This window comes from Oncorhynchus masou, chromosome 2 (assembly GCF_036934945.1).
Source record: "Oncorhynchus masou masou isolate Uvic2021 chromosome 2, UVic_Omas_1.1, whole genome shotgun sequence".
In the NCBI taxonomy this organism is placed as follows: Eukaryota; Metazoa; Chordata; class Actinopteri; order Salmoniformes; family Salmonidae; genus Oncorhynchus; species Oncorhynchus masou.
The window spans coordinates 25,873,573-25,886,513 of record NC_088213.1 but is presented as its reverse complement, the minus strand read 5'-3'; the positions used below and the strand labels follow the sequence as shown (position 1 = coordinate 25,886,513).

The 12,941-nt window shown below is 43.4% G+C and overlaps 1 protein-coding gene across 3 annotated transcripts in view; it reads left to right on the top strand.

Moving 5' to 3' along the window:
- LOC135557521 (leucine-rich repeat-containing protein 49-like) overlaps positions 1-12,456 on the top strand; it is a 62,882-nt gene extending 50,426 nt beyond the window's left edge. For all 3 annotated transcript variants that reach the window (XM_064990833.1, XM_064990853.1, XM_064990844.1), the window contains exons 14-19: positions 903-1,137; positions 1,339-1,524; positions 1,702-1,811; positions 10,429-10,591; positions 11,039-11,829; positions 11,905-12,456. In XM_064990833.1, the coding sequence (XP_064846905.1) occupies positions 903-1,137; positions 1,339-1,524; positions 1,702-1,811; positions 10,429-10,591; positions 11,039-11,260 (916 nt within the window). In that variant the 3' untranslated portion in view covers positions 11,261-11,829; positions 11,905-12,456. The remainder of the gene's footprint in view (positions 1-902; positions 1,138-1,338; positions 1,525-1,701; positions 1,812-10,428; positions 10,592-11,038; positions 11,830-11,904) is intronic.
- The last annotated feature ends 485 nt before the right edge of the window (positions 12,457-12,941 follow it).

Sequence of the window (12,941 nt, the reverse complement as noted above, 5' to 3'; positions counted from 1 at the left end):
TTAGATGCACTAAAAGGTGCAGCAGACAGAGATATGAGAGGAGGGTAGGAGTCGGTCCTCAGTCCTCTAGAGGGAGAGAAGTGACCTCCAGGGGATCAGGTTTGGTGTGTGACAACAACGATGGCTTTTTAAAGAAGCCTTGTTTCACTCCCCTGACTCTGTAACAATCAGCCCAACAAGACTTGGCCAATAGGATTACAGCTCCAATAGTGTCAGGATTAGTCCTCCCTTGTGTTTTCTTTTCCCATGATCAGCGGTGTTACATTCTAAAGGGTGTGAAATATGAATAGACTGATTAGGTTGTTGGTGGGTGAACTTTAATGGCTGGTGTGGACTGCTGGTCCGTGGAGCTATATGATCCTCTGGTATGCAGCAGGTCCCCTGAGTGTCAGCAGACTGGGAGGCAGGGAGAGAAGGCAGAGAGACCCAGGGCAGCTAGTGAGGCTCCAACAGGGACAGAGAGATCATGTCTCCCTGAGACTCATCCTGATTCTCTACTCTCACGACTCCTTATCAGGGAAGGGCACTTCAACTGTTGTCACAGAGAATGGAGAGCAATTAGTCAGCATTGAAGACAAATGTTACATTCACTTAACTCTGATAACCCCTCTCACTGATGTTTCTCTCCCCTCCACTGATTGGCCCACTTCTTCAGACACATGTAAACTCAGATATCTTTTTCTAAATGATAGTCCAGAGGATCCTGGAAACTTGTGTCTGTGCCAGGTGGGTAGAGAGTTGGCCAGGTGGGTATTACTTAATGTACCTAGGGAGCCACCATCATGTTTCAAATTACCGGGGGGGGGGGGGGGGCTGGTGGGGACTGGGTACCCTCCTTAACAAATCAGGTGCCCGTCCTCACAGGTGTGTGTGCTGACTGTCTGTTTCTCTGTGTGCTCCAGGCTCCTTGAGGCAGGGGGTGCCAGCCTGCAGAGCCTCTCCCTGTCAGACAGCCACCTGGCAGAGCTGGATGGGGAAACCCTGCGCCTGTTCGGCCTCGGGGCCCTGGAGGCCCTGGAGAGAGGCTGGGGGGTCCAGACTGCAGGGGCCGTCACTGTCATAGCCTTCCGCTACATCCACTTTGATGCGATCGTGCCAACACTGCCACGCATAAGGGTCAAGTTCCCCAACCTATCTGTGAGAACACATTTACTACAAATTACATACTGTTCAATAAAGAGTCTTCTCATTGGCTACTATGATAGGAGTCATATTCTCACCATGGTAACACATGGTCTCTGTTGGAGTTCTAAACTGAGGGTTCTCATTAGCCAATATGATACTCATATGGCCACTCATTGACTGGTTTCCTGACTTATTATGGTATCCTCCATACAGCACCTGATTTTCCTGGAGACCAACGTCAGCCGTCTTCCCCAGCTGGCTGCTCTGGCCCAGGTGAGACGTCTGGACCAGCTGACCATCCACCCAGAGGGGAACCCTGTAGTCAGCCTTTCCCTGTGGAGATCCTTCCTCATCTACCGCCTGCACCACTTCAACCTGCACAAGATCAACAACCTGGAGGTCAGGTCCACCTACACACTCAGAAAAAATCTAACATGTTTTGTCTTTCAGCGTCTTTGTGCTATAATGTTCTGAACAACGTGTTAGCTGATGCCCTTTTTATTTCCCCTTGTGTGTGTGTGTGCGCATGTGTGTGTATGTCTGTGTATTTATATTGGGTGTGTGTGTGTGCATCAGGTGACCATGAATGACGTGATCTCTGCAGAGCGTCTGTTTGGGACGCTGGGTCATATCGCTGCCACCGAGACACCACGCTGCCGCCTGCTAGTACTACTGGAGGAGTCCAGGTGAGCTCCCTACCCACAGTACATGGTAACTGGCACTGACTGACACACACAGGCCGTGTCTGAATTTTATATATATATATATATAAAAAATTCACCTTTATTTAACCAGGTAGGCCAGTTGAGAACAAGTTCTCATTTACAACTGTGACCTGGCCAAGATAAAGCAAAGCAGTGAGATGCAAACAACAACACAGAGTTACACATAGACAAACGTACAGTCAATAACACAATAGAAAATAAAAATAGAAAAATCTATGTACAGTGTGTGCAAATATAGAAGAATAGGGAGCTAGGCAATATATAGGCCATAGAGGCTAAATAAGGACAATTTAGCATTAATACTGGAGTGATAGATGTGCAGATGATGATGTGCAAGTAGAGATACTGGGTTGCAAAAGGGTAAGTAATAATATGGGGATGTGGTAGTTCGGGTGTGCTATTTACAGATTGGCTATCTACAGGTACAGTGATTGGTAAGCTGCTCTGACAGCTGATGCTTAATTTAGATCGGGAGATATAAGACTCCAGCTTCAGAGATTTTTCCAATTTGTTCCAGTCATTGGCAGCAGAGTACTGGAAGGAAAGGCGGCTAAAGGAAGTGTTGGCTTTGGGAATGACAAGTGCAATATACCTGCTGGAGCGCATGCTACGGGTGGGTGTTGCTATGGTGACCAGTGAGCTGAGATAAGGCGGGGCTTTACCTAGCAAAGACTTATAGATGACCTGGAGCCAGTGGGTTTGTCGACGGATATGTAGTGAGGGCCAGCCAACGAGATCATACAGGTCGCAATGGTGGGTAGTATATGGGGCTTTGATGACTAAACAGCCCTGTGATAGACTACATCCAGTTTGCTGAGTAGAGTGTTAGGGGCTATTTTGTAAATGACATCGCCGAAGTCAAGGATCGGTAGGATAGTCAGTTTTACGAAGGTATGTTTGGCAGCATGAGTGAAGGAGGCTTTGTTGCGAAATAGGAAGCTGATTCTAGATTTAATTTTCGATTGCAGATGCTTAATGAGAGTTTACAGTCTAACCAGACACCTAGGTATTTGTAGATGTCAGAACCGTCCAGTGTAGTGATGCTAGTCGGGTGGGAGGGTGCGGGCAGCAATCGGTTGAAAATCATGCACTTAGTTTTACTTGCATTTAAAAGCAGTTGGAGGCCACAGAAGGAGTGTTGTATGGTGTTGAAGCTCGTTTGGAGGTTTGTTAACACAGTGTCCAAAGAAGGGCCAGATGTATACAGAATGGTGTCGTCAGAGGTGGATCAGAGAATCACCTGCAGCAAGAGCGACATCATTGATATATACAGAGAAAAGAATCAGCCCGAGAATTGAGCCCTGTGGCACACCCATAGAGACTGCCAGATGTCCGGACAACAGGCCCTCCGATTTGACACACTGAGCTCTATTTGAGAAGTAGTTGGTGAACCAGGCGAGGCAGTCATTTGAGAAGCCACGGCTATTGAGTCTGCTGATAAGAATGTGGTGATTGACAGAGTCGAAAGCCTTGGCCAGGTAGATGAAGACGGCTGCACAGTACTGTCTTTTATCGATGGCGGTTATGATATTGTTTAGGACCTTGAGCGTGGCTAAGGTGCACCCTTGACCAGCTCGGAAACCAGATTGCATAGTGGAGAAGGTACTGTGGGATTCTAAATGGTCGGTGGTCTGTTTATTAACTTGGCTTTCGAAGATTTTGGAAAGGCGGGGCAGGATGGGTCTATAACAGTTTGGGTCTAGAGTGTCTCCCCCTCTGACTAGGGGGATGACCGTGGCAGCTTTCTAATCTTTGGGGATCACAGACGATACAAAAGAGAGATTGAATAGGCTAGTAATAAGGGTTGCAACAATTTCAGTGGATAATTTTAGAAAGAGAGGGTCCAGATTGTCTAGCCCAGCTGATTTGTAGGGATCCAGATTTTGCAGCTCTTTCAGAACATCAGCTGTCTGGACTTGGGTGAAGGAGAAGCGGGGGGGGGGGGGGGGGGTGGTTGTGCAAGTTGCTGCAGGGGTTGCTGAGATTTTGGCCGGAATACCCATACTTGCATCCTAAATAGTAGGCTGTTAGAGTATGCAAAAAATAAAATGTATGCGTCATTTTGAAAATCGAGTATACTTTAAATGCCCGGATGCCATGCTCTTTTCAGCTTTAACAACAGCTAATCAATTAGATATGGGGAAATGCTACCGAAATCAATGAATAACGGGAAACAACGCAATCATCATGTCACGGTCTCAGTATGCGAAAATAGAGTATGTGAATTTCCAAAAATCGATTAAATGCCATGATGTTATACTCCTTTTGGTTCTTCATCTAGTAGAATTAGATTAACACTTTTCCATAATGCATTGGAAGAGGTGGGCTGGGAGTGATAGGCCCTAGTTCTCTTCAAGTAGCCATACAACAAGACTAGGCTACTTAATTGGGAAGATGTCGAATAGCGAAGCTTCTGCAGTGTTGTTCAAATGTAAGCTAAGTCATTTTTCTTCTCCTTAAAATTAGTATTGCATCGTAGGATACATCTTTGAAAACAGAAGTAGTTTTTATTTTATATTTTTTTTAAGTGGCTTTCTGTTTTTTCATTGAAAAGTGTTTATTGTTCTCTTGGCCTACGTCAGAGCTTTTAAACTAAATACTAAACCATCTTTTGATTTGTTAATGTGTCGGCACCGTGGACTCAGGATGTGGCTGCGGTATTGATGTCATATTAGTCAGGCCTTTTGATTAAACACTTGAATTGTTTTAGTTTTGTAGGCGTGGCTACCTATTTAATTATTTCATTTATGGATCGTTCCCAATGATAAGTGCGTTAGTTTATTATGCTGCTGTCCAACGGTTCTGAATTGGCGACGCACCCGACAGTTTTCTGTGCAATAGTCTTTTGATTTGAACATTTGAAAAGTTTCTGTGTGTGTACTAAGCTATTTAATTTAACTTATATATGTTACAGCACTTTAGTTTCACTAATAAATATGTTGAAATTTAACCAAATGATCTGTTTCTGTCTTCTTTATAAATAGGATAGATGGGCTATAAGGACTACAGTATAGGTCCAATTTGATAGTCTGCCTGTAACCAGCCTGAGTAGGCCTATAACTCCATTCATATTCTACAGTACATGCTAAATAGTATCCAACGATGAGTACATAGTATGCAGTTTAAGTATGTAGTATGTAAGTATGATAATTTGGACATGGCCACAGTCTGGTACCTGGTACACCTGGTACCTGGCACTGACTAACACACAACGCTCACTCAGGTTATCAAACAAAAACATTAGCTACACTTTAATTACGTGTGTTCACTATACCCTGTACCCACTGTACTGTGTGGGTGTGTGCTTGTGTGTGTGTCTGTGTGTACGTACAGTGCCTTGCGAAAGTATTCGGCTCCCTTGAACTTTGCGACCTTTTGCCACATTTCAGGCTTCAAACATAAATATATAAAACTATATTTTTTTGTGAAGAATCAACAACAAGTGGGACACAATCATGAAGTGGAACGACATTTATTGGATATTTCAAACTTTTTTAACAAATCAAAAACTGAAAAATTGGGCATGAAAAATTATTCAGCCCCTTTACTTTCAGTGCAGCAAACTCTCTCCAGAAGTTCAGTGAGGATCTCTGAATGATCCAATGTTGACCTAAATGACTAATGATGATAAATACAATCCACCTGTGTGTAATCAAGTCTCCGTATAAATGCACCTGCAATGTGATAGTCTCAGAGGTCCGTTAAAAGCGCAGAGAGCATCATGAAGAACAAGGAACACACCAGGCAGGTCCGAGATACTGTTGTGAAGAAGTTTAAAGCCGGATTTGGATACAAAAAGATTTCCCAAGCTTTAAACATCCCAAGGAGCACTGTGCAAGCGATAATATTGAAATGGAAGGAGTATCAGACCACTGCAAATCTACCAAGACCTGGCCGTCCCTCTAAACTTTCAGCTCATACAAGGAGAAGACTGATCAGAGATGCAGCCAAGAGGCCCATGATCACTCTGGATGAACTGCAGAGATCTACAGCTGAGGTGGGAGACTCTGTCCATAGGACAACAATCAGTCGTATATTGCACAAATCTGGCCTTTATGGAAGAGTGGCAAGAAGAAAGCCATTTCTTAAAGATATCCATAAAAAGTGTTGTTTAAAGTTTGCCACAAGCCACCTGGGAGACACACCAAACATGTGGAAGAAGGTGCTCTGGTCAGATGAAACCTAAATTGAACTTTTTGGCAACAATGCAAAACGTTATGTTTGGTGTAAAAGCAACACAGCTCATCACCCTGACCACACCATCCCCACTGTCAAACATGGTGGTGGCAGCATCATGGTGTGTGCCTGCTTTTCTTCAGCAGGGACAGGGAAGATGGTTAAAATTGATGGGAAGCTGGATGGAGCCAAATACTGGACCATTCTGGAAGAAAACCTGATGGAGTCTGCAAAAGACCTGAGACTGGGACGGAGATTTGTCTTCCAACAAGACAATGATCCAAAACATAAAGCAAAATCTACAATGGAATGGTTAAAAAATAAACATATCCAGGTGTTAGAATGGCCAAGTCAAAGTCCAGACCTGAATCCAATCGAGAATCTGTGGAAAGAACTGAAAACTGCTGTTCACAAATGCTCTCCATCCAACCTCACTGAGCTCAAGCTGTTTTGCAAGGAGGAATGGGAAAAAAATTCAGTCTCTCGATGTGCAAAACTGAGGGAGACATACCCCAAGCGACTTACAGCTGTAATCGCAGCAAAAGGTGGCGCTACAAAGTATTAACTTAAGGGGGCTGAATAATTTTGCACGCCCAATTTTTCAGTTTTTGATTTGTTAAAAAAGTTTGAAATATCCAATAAATGTTGGTCCACTTCATGATTGTGTCCCACTTGTTGTTTAATCTTCACAAAAAAAAACACAGTTACAGTTTTATATCTTTATGTTTGAAGCCTGAAATGTGTCAAAAGGTCGCAAAGTTCAAGGGGGCCGAATACTTTCGCAAGGCACTGTATGTTAATGAGTCTGTGTGTGAAGGATAGACAAAGCCTGACATCAAGAAGCCATAGGGAGTTGGTTGGAAGCAGGGTCCCAGTGGTCGGGTGGGTACCTGGCATCTTCCTCACGTTCCCATTCCTCTCCCCAGCCAACAGCTCTTCAACTATATCACTTGGTCACTGAAACACAGCCAAGCAAAGCAAAACATGCCATTGAACTGAAGGGGTCACGCCTCCTCAGCCCTGCTGTAGTGGCATCTCTCTCAGTGCCCCGAGCAGAGCCCTGTCTGTCAGGAGAATACTATTAAAAGTTAATTGGCAAACAAAAGGCCAACTGCCGTTCTGCTGGCTTCCAGTTCCTCTTTAATAACTCACACTCACTGTCGCCCGAAATAGAAAACACAATAATATATGCCGTTTAGCCAACACTTTAATCCAAAACAATTTACAATCATACGTGCATACATTTTTACATATGGGTGTACCCAAGAATGAAACCCACGACTTAGGTGTTACAAGCACCATGCTCTACCAAGTGAGCTACAAAGGACCACGCTCTACCAATAGCCGGGAGCTGATCATTATTTTCAGATCAACAGTGAAATGGTATTCGCTGTGACCTGCTGACATTGTGTGATACTGCATAGATTTGTCAAATAAATATTTTATATGTATAGGATGTTTGATAACATGAACTTTGACCTTTTCAAAAATACTTGTTGAAATGAACTTGATCTTATAAAGAGAGTTTTTATAGACTGGTTCAGGGCAGATGAAGAAACAATTGATGTGATGGCCACTCCATGGAGATCAAATATGTAGCCTAAGGTTATTCATATCATAAATCTCCCTACTTCCCTGTTGGCTTGAATTAATTCCACTCTATGAATCACAATACACTTGGTACACTGCAAAATATGTTCTGAGAAGTTCAATGAGTGCCAGAGCATTTTGTGTGTAATATGTATCTGACTAATATATTAGTCTTTGAATGTGTATTTATGTATGCATGTGTGTGTGCCGCAGGTATGTGTAATGTACTGTAAATGTACTGTATATCTCTGTCTGTGTGAGGCCTTGAGATGACAGGCCAGGGCTTGTCTGTCCCTAGCAGCTGCCGTTTTTTATCGTTCACTGTGAGAAATGGACGAGCATGGCAGTTAGTTCACTTCCCTAATCTGTCCATTCAGGTTCACTCTGTACGATTACCCACAACACCCATGGGCCTTCTAGAGCAGAGCATGGAAGAAATGTATGAGTATCATACAATACATTACCTTGAGCTGCCTTATGGAATTCATCCTTTTTCCCCCAACTGAGCCCACTGACCTACTCTGCAACAGCCCTAACCTTTTAAGTCCAGTAATATGTCTGTATTTGATTAAGGTTTAACCTTCCATATAAAATAATGTCTAAACTTTCCCCTCTCAGCCTCTGCACAGTGCACAGTGCTCTCACACTACTTCCTGTAGTTTGGTCCTTCCAGTGTATTCCTGTAATAATTAAGATGGGAGTTCACTACAGTCATCAGTGAATGGTTTCAGATCCAGTACAGACATGTATAACCCTGAGATATGCATTATACAGTCATATTTAGGTTTGGACAATCCATGAGGGAACACATATGGTCATGGGTAGGGCAGATATTGCTGTGAAGGTAGCCAGAGCAAAGGCTATGATGGCTATAATGCTTTTGGTGTATTGCGGTTGAGGACCAAGTCATAATCAAAAGTCATTGAACATGGGTGAAGGCCAAAAGGCCTGAAGATAGGCAATTATTTGGGGAGGACAGCTTGTCCTGTTGTATGAACCATGATGTGACAGTTTTAACATTCATGTCTGTGATACAATACTAATGACTGGAGGCCAGAAAGGAGTCCTGAACCCAATGTAGGAGTGGTTCATCCTTCTTCTCAGTGATTTAAGTTGATGGTGTGGGCTGTTATACTGGGGTGTTTGCATTCAACCTCCACTCTACTGTACAGTATCATTATACAGTAGAGTACATGCTCAGCTATTCTGAATGGGGGCTGTTTGATAGATACACACCACTCAGTTGATCCTCTGCCCACCTATACATACAGTGCTCAGGCTCTCTGTCTCCGACACAAGCACTCACACTTATCCCAGTAGGTATTTTAGCCTGCAGCCTCCGTCTCAATGACTATTCCAGAGTTCTGGCACCAGCGTTTGGAACATGTTGGTGCAGTGCTGAATTTCATGAGATGAATAATGATGGACAGGGACGTTTGATGTAGCTAACATCCTTTATTAATGTTCTCATCCTGGTTACATCTGTACCAATCCTGCTGCTGAAAACTATACGACTGACAAAGAACTGATTTTAAAATGTATGTAGAAGTACTTTATCATTCCCAATTCATTGTTCGTAAAGTAATTGTTTGGCTTGGCTTCCATGGAATTCATGTCGGCACGACTGTAATAGTATCTGATACCAGTCTTGACAGATGTGTTAATGCGGAGCACTGAGTGAATGTCATTACTATTTGTCGAAACATGTATTGTGATACTTTGTTATTCCCTTCTTTGACGATGGCACTGCCCCTGGCAGTGGATGCCCCTATTGGATGCCCTGATGCCCCAGACATGTCTAACTCACCAGTCCCCTTTGCATAGCCGCTGGAAGTAGGGGTGCTGCAGCACCCCCTGAAAAATCATATAAAATAAAAAAAAACATTAATTAAGAAAAAACATATTATTTGAACAAACATTTTTTTCACAAAAGTAGTGCACTGGGCCTTTGCTGTATTTGCGGACCAATATAGACATCTGTAGCGTGGGCAAAACCATTTTGTCAGCATTTCCGCTTTGGCAAATAAGGTAGTTGTATAATTAAGAACAGTACTTTGCAGGATTCAATATTTGGAATTGCAAGACTTGTTGCCCTTTCCCTTTCTCTGTGATTGTCATTCTAATAGAATCCAGAATGAACAAACACTGTCCTCAACATTTACATCAAATGGTGAAAGGTTATGGGTAAGGACACAAAACATCCACATCAAATTAAAGATTTTGTACATTACTGTATAGTACATAGGCTGGTCATCTAGGTTTGTACCTGTAGACCTTCCATCACCATGAAGAAGAACAATGCACAATACAGTAATTGAGTACATTGACACATCAAGTGGTTTGTGATGATATGATGTGATGATGTGGCTAGGTTGGTATCGCATGGTGCTTTCAATGCTAGGATTGTGGGTTTGATTCCCATGGGACTAGTATGAAAAAATATGTACATGTATATATTTGCAAAGTATTTCAAGAAACTGGAAAACATATATCAACCATGTATTTTTATATTCCACAAGCATTTTCAGATTAACTGTTTTGTACAGATAATCATCAGACTCAAGTTACAAATGCTGGTAAACACTCAAATACATTTAGGGTAAAAAATGTCACAAAAGGAGTGTGCTGGGCCTTTGCTAGTCTTGTATTAGCGGACTGATATGGACGTAAAAGACAACACAGCACCCCCACCCCCAAAACTACTTCTGCCTTGTCTCAATCTCTCTCTCTTTCTCTCTCTCTTGCTCTCTCTCTCCCTCTCCCCTCCTCTCTCTCTTTCGCTCCCTCCTTCCCTGCCTCTCTATCTCTCTAGGAAGCGTCAGCTGCAGTTTCTGTTGGAGGGGCGTGGGCGCCGCGCAGGCTTGAGCCCAGAGGAGCTGCGTGACAACGGCAAGCTGCTGGGAGAGGGCCTGAGCAGAGCCCTGTTCAACTACCCCAGTAGAGACTGCTGCAGTGTGGGAGCGGAGAGCCCAGAGGTCAGCACTCTCAGACTATCAGTCTGTCTGTAGCCTGGTCCCAGTGGTGATGACTTCAGTAGCAGAGTGGAAGCAGCCAGTCTAGCCTGGTGGTCCCAGATCTCTTCCATCACAAAGAGATCTGGGACCAGGATAGACTGGCTGCGCTCACTCTGCTACTGTAGACATCACCACTACCTGTCACTGTATACCTGATGCTTCATACTGTAGCAGCTTTATTGAGGGCATGTTTCATACATTTACAGCTGTGATCCTCAATCCTGCTCCTTGAGCCATGAAACACCTGATTTAGCCAATAAAAGTATTGAAGACAGTGGCTCTCCTGGAGAAGGATTGAGGATCACTGATTTACAATGTAACATGATTACTATCCAATAGGATGATCAATGGAGACTTCCTCTCATCAGTGTCAAAGCTAACAGTCCTCTGTTCCCTGGATCTCCTCAGGAGGGTGCTATGGAGTCGTCATCGGAGCGCCGCGCTGTGATGGAACAATATATACAGGCTCAGGTCCAGAGGGCATCTGACACCAACCTGAAGGGGGAGTCCCTCCACAAACTGTGGCCCTCCATGTTCATGGAGATGGTGAGAGACTATGTGTTGGAGATGAGGGACCAACCAACCTTCCGTCAGGCCTGCCTCAACAGGCTCTCCACACAGGGAAAGTGAGAGGGTGAGGGGTATAGACCTGGTAAAACTCCATAAGACCCACAGTACAGCAAACCGGACACATACTGGAAACAGGTACAGCATACTGGACACATACTAGAAACAGGTACAGCATACTGGACACATACTAGAAACAGCTACATCATACTGGACACATACTAGAAACAGGTACAGCATACTGGACACATACTAGAAACAGTTACAGCATACTGGAAACAGCTACAGCATACTGGACACATACTAGAAACAGTTACAGCATACTGGAAACAGCTACAGCATACTGGACACATACTAGAAACAGGTACAGCATACTGGACACATACTAGAAACAGGTACAGCATACTGGACACATACTAGAAACAGTTACAGCATACTGGAAACAGGTACAGCATACTGGACACATACTAGAAACAGGTACAGCATACTGGACACATACTAGAAACAGGTACAGCATACTGGACACATACTAGAAACAGGTACAGCATACTGGACACATACTAGAAACAGGTACAGCATACTGGACACATACTAGAAACAGGTACAGCATACTGGACACATACTAGAAACAGGTACAGCATAGCATACTAGAAACAGGACAGCATACTAGAAACAGGTACAGCATACTGGACACATACTAGAAACAGGTACAGCATACTGGACACATACTAGAAACAGGTACAGCATACTGGACACACTGGAAACAGGTACAGCATAATGGTAACAGGTACAGCATAATGGAAGATGGATGTGGATTTTTCTTTTAAAGGCAACTTTGGGGGGGGGGTTCACACCAGCTGGGCCTCATAAGCTTGAATGCACATTATCATGGAAAAGACAATATTGATGTTTGTTCTTCTATACTCTGTTCTTCCTATTCAACTTGATTCCAGGATGCACGGAGCTATAGAGCTATAAACTTGAGTCATTGTGAGCATGCATTGTCATCCCTAAAGAGGAACATGCTTTGCACTTTAAAGCCTTCATAAAGATCCTGTTCTGGAGCCTTCATCTCCAGCTGAAGATTACAATGAGTGTGTCTCATTGAGCCTAGAATGATTGTGTCATGATAATCCTCTTCTTAATGTTACTCTCTCTCTCTGCCTGGCGTGATGACAAGGGCACAAAATACACATTTTCTTTTCGGACCACTCATTTTCTGTATTGTATTTAGAAATAAAATATTCCCTAACACTTAACTGTTCCATGTTTATTGCTCCTGTAGTGTCTCTGTTGATCAAGAAACCATGCTGCGGGAAATGTATTCTCCATCCATCAATCATCAAATTACTCAGAGCTAATATTTTGACTGAATCAGACAGACAATTTTGCACAAAAACATATAATCAAAAGTTGTTTTTTTGTTTTGTTATATTTATCTCTTTTGAGCATTAAACCCTAAGTATGTTATACTATATTATACCATCTCTGGCTCCTCTGATCTCTGACTATTAACTGAATTGTTTTGAAGAACAGCACTATATCCAGCCACCTCCTAATACATTAGACAGCCGTGTGCTAATGCTGTTCCACAGTACCTCAGTGTCCCTCCCTGTGCATGCTCTACCCTGCACTGGGACATCCAGGGGCAATGGAGAGGATCCTCTCTCTCCTGTTGAACTCAGAAAGGAATGTTCTTGCAGGCTTCGATAGTGCAGACTGGTTTACTACCAGCTGTTCCTGG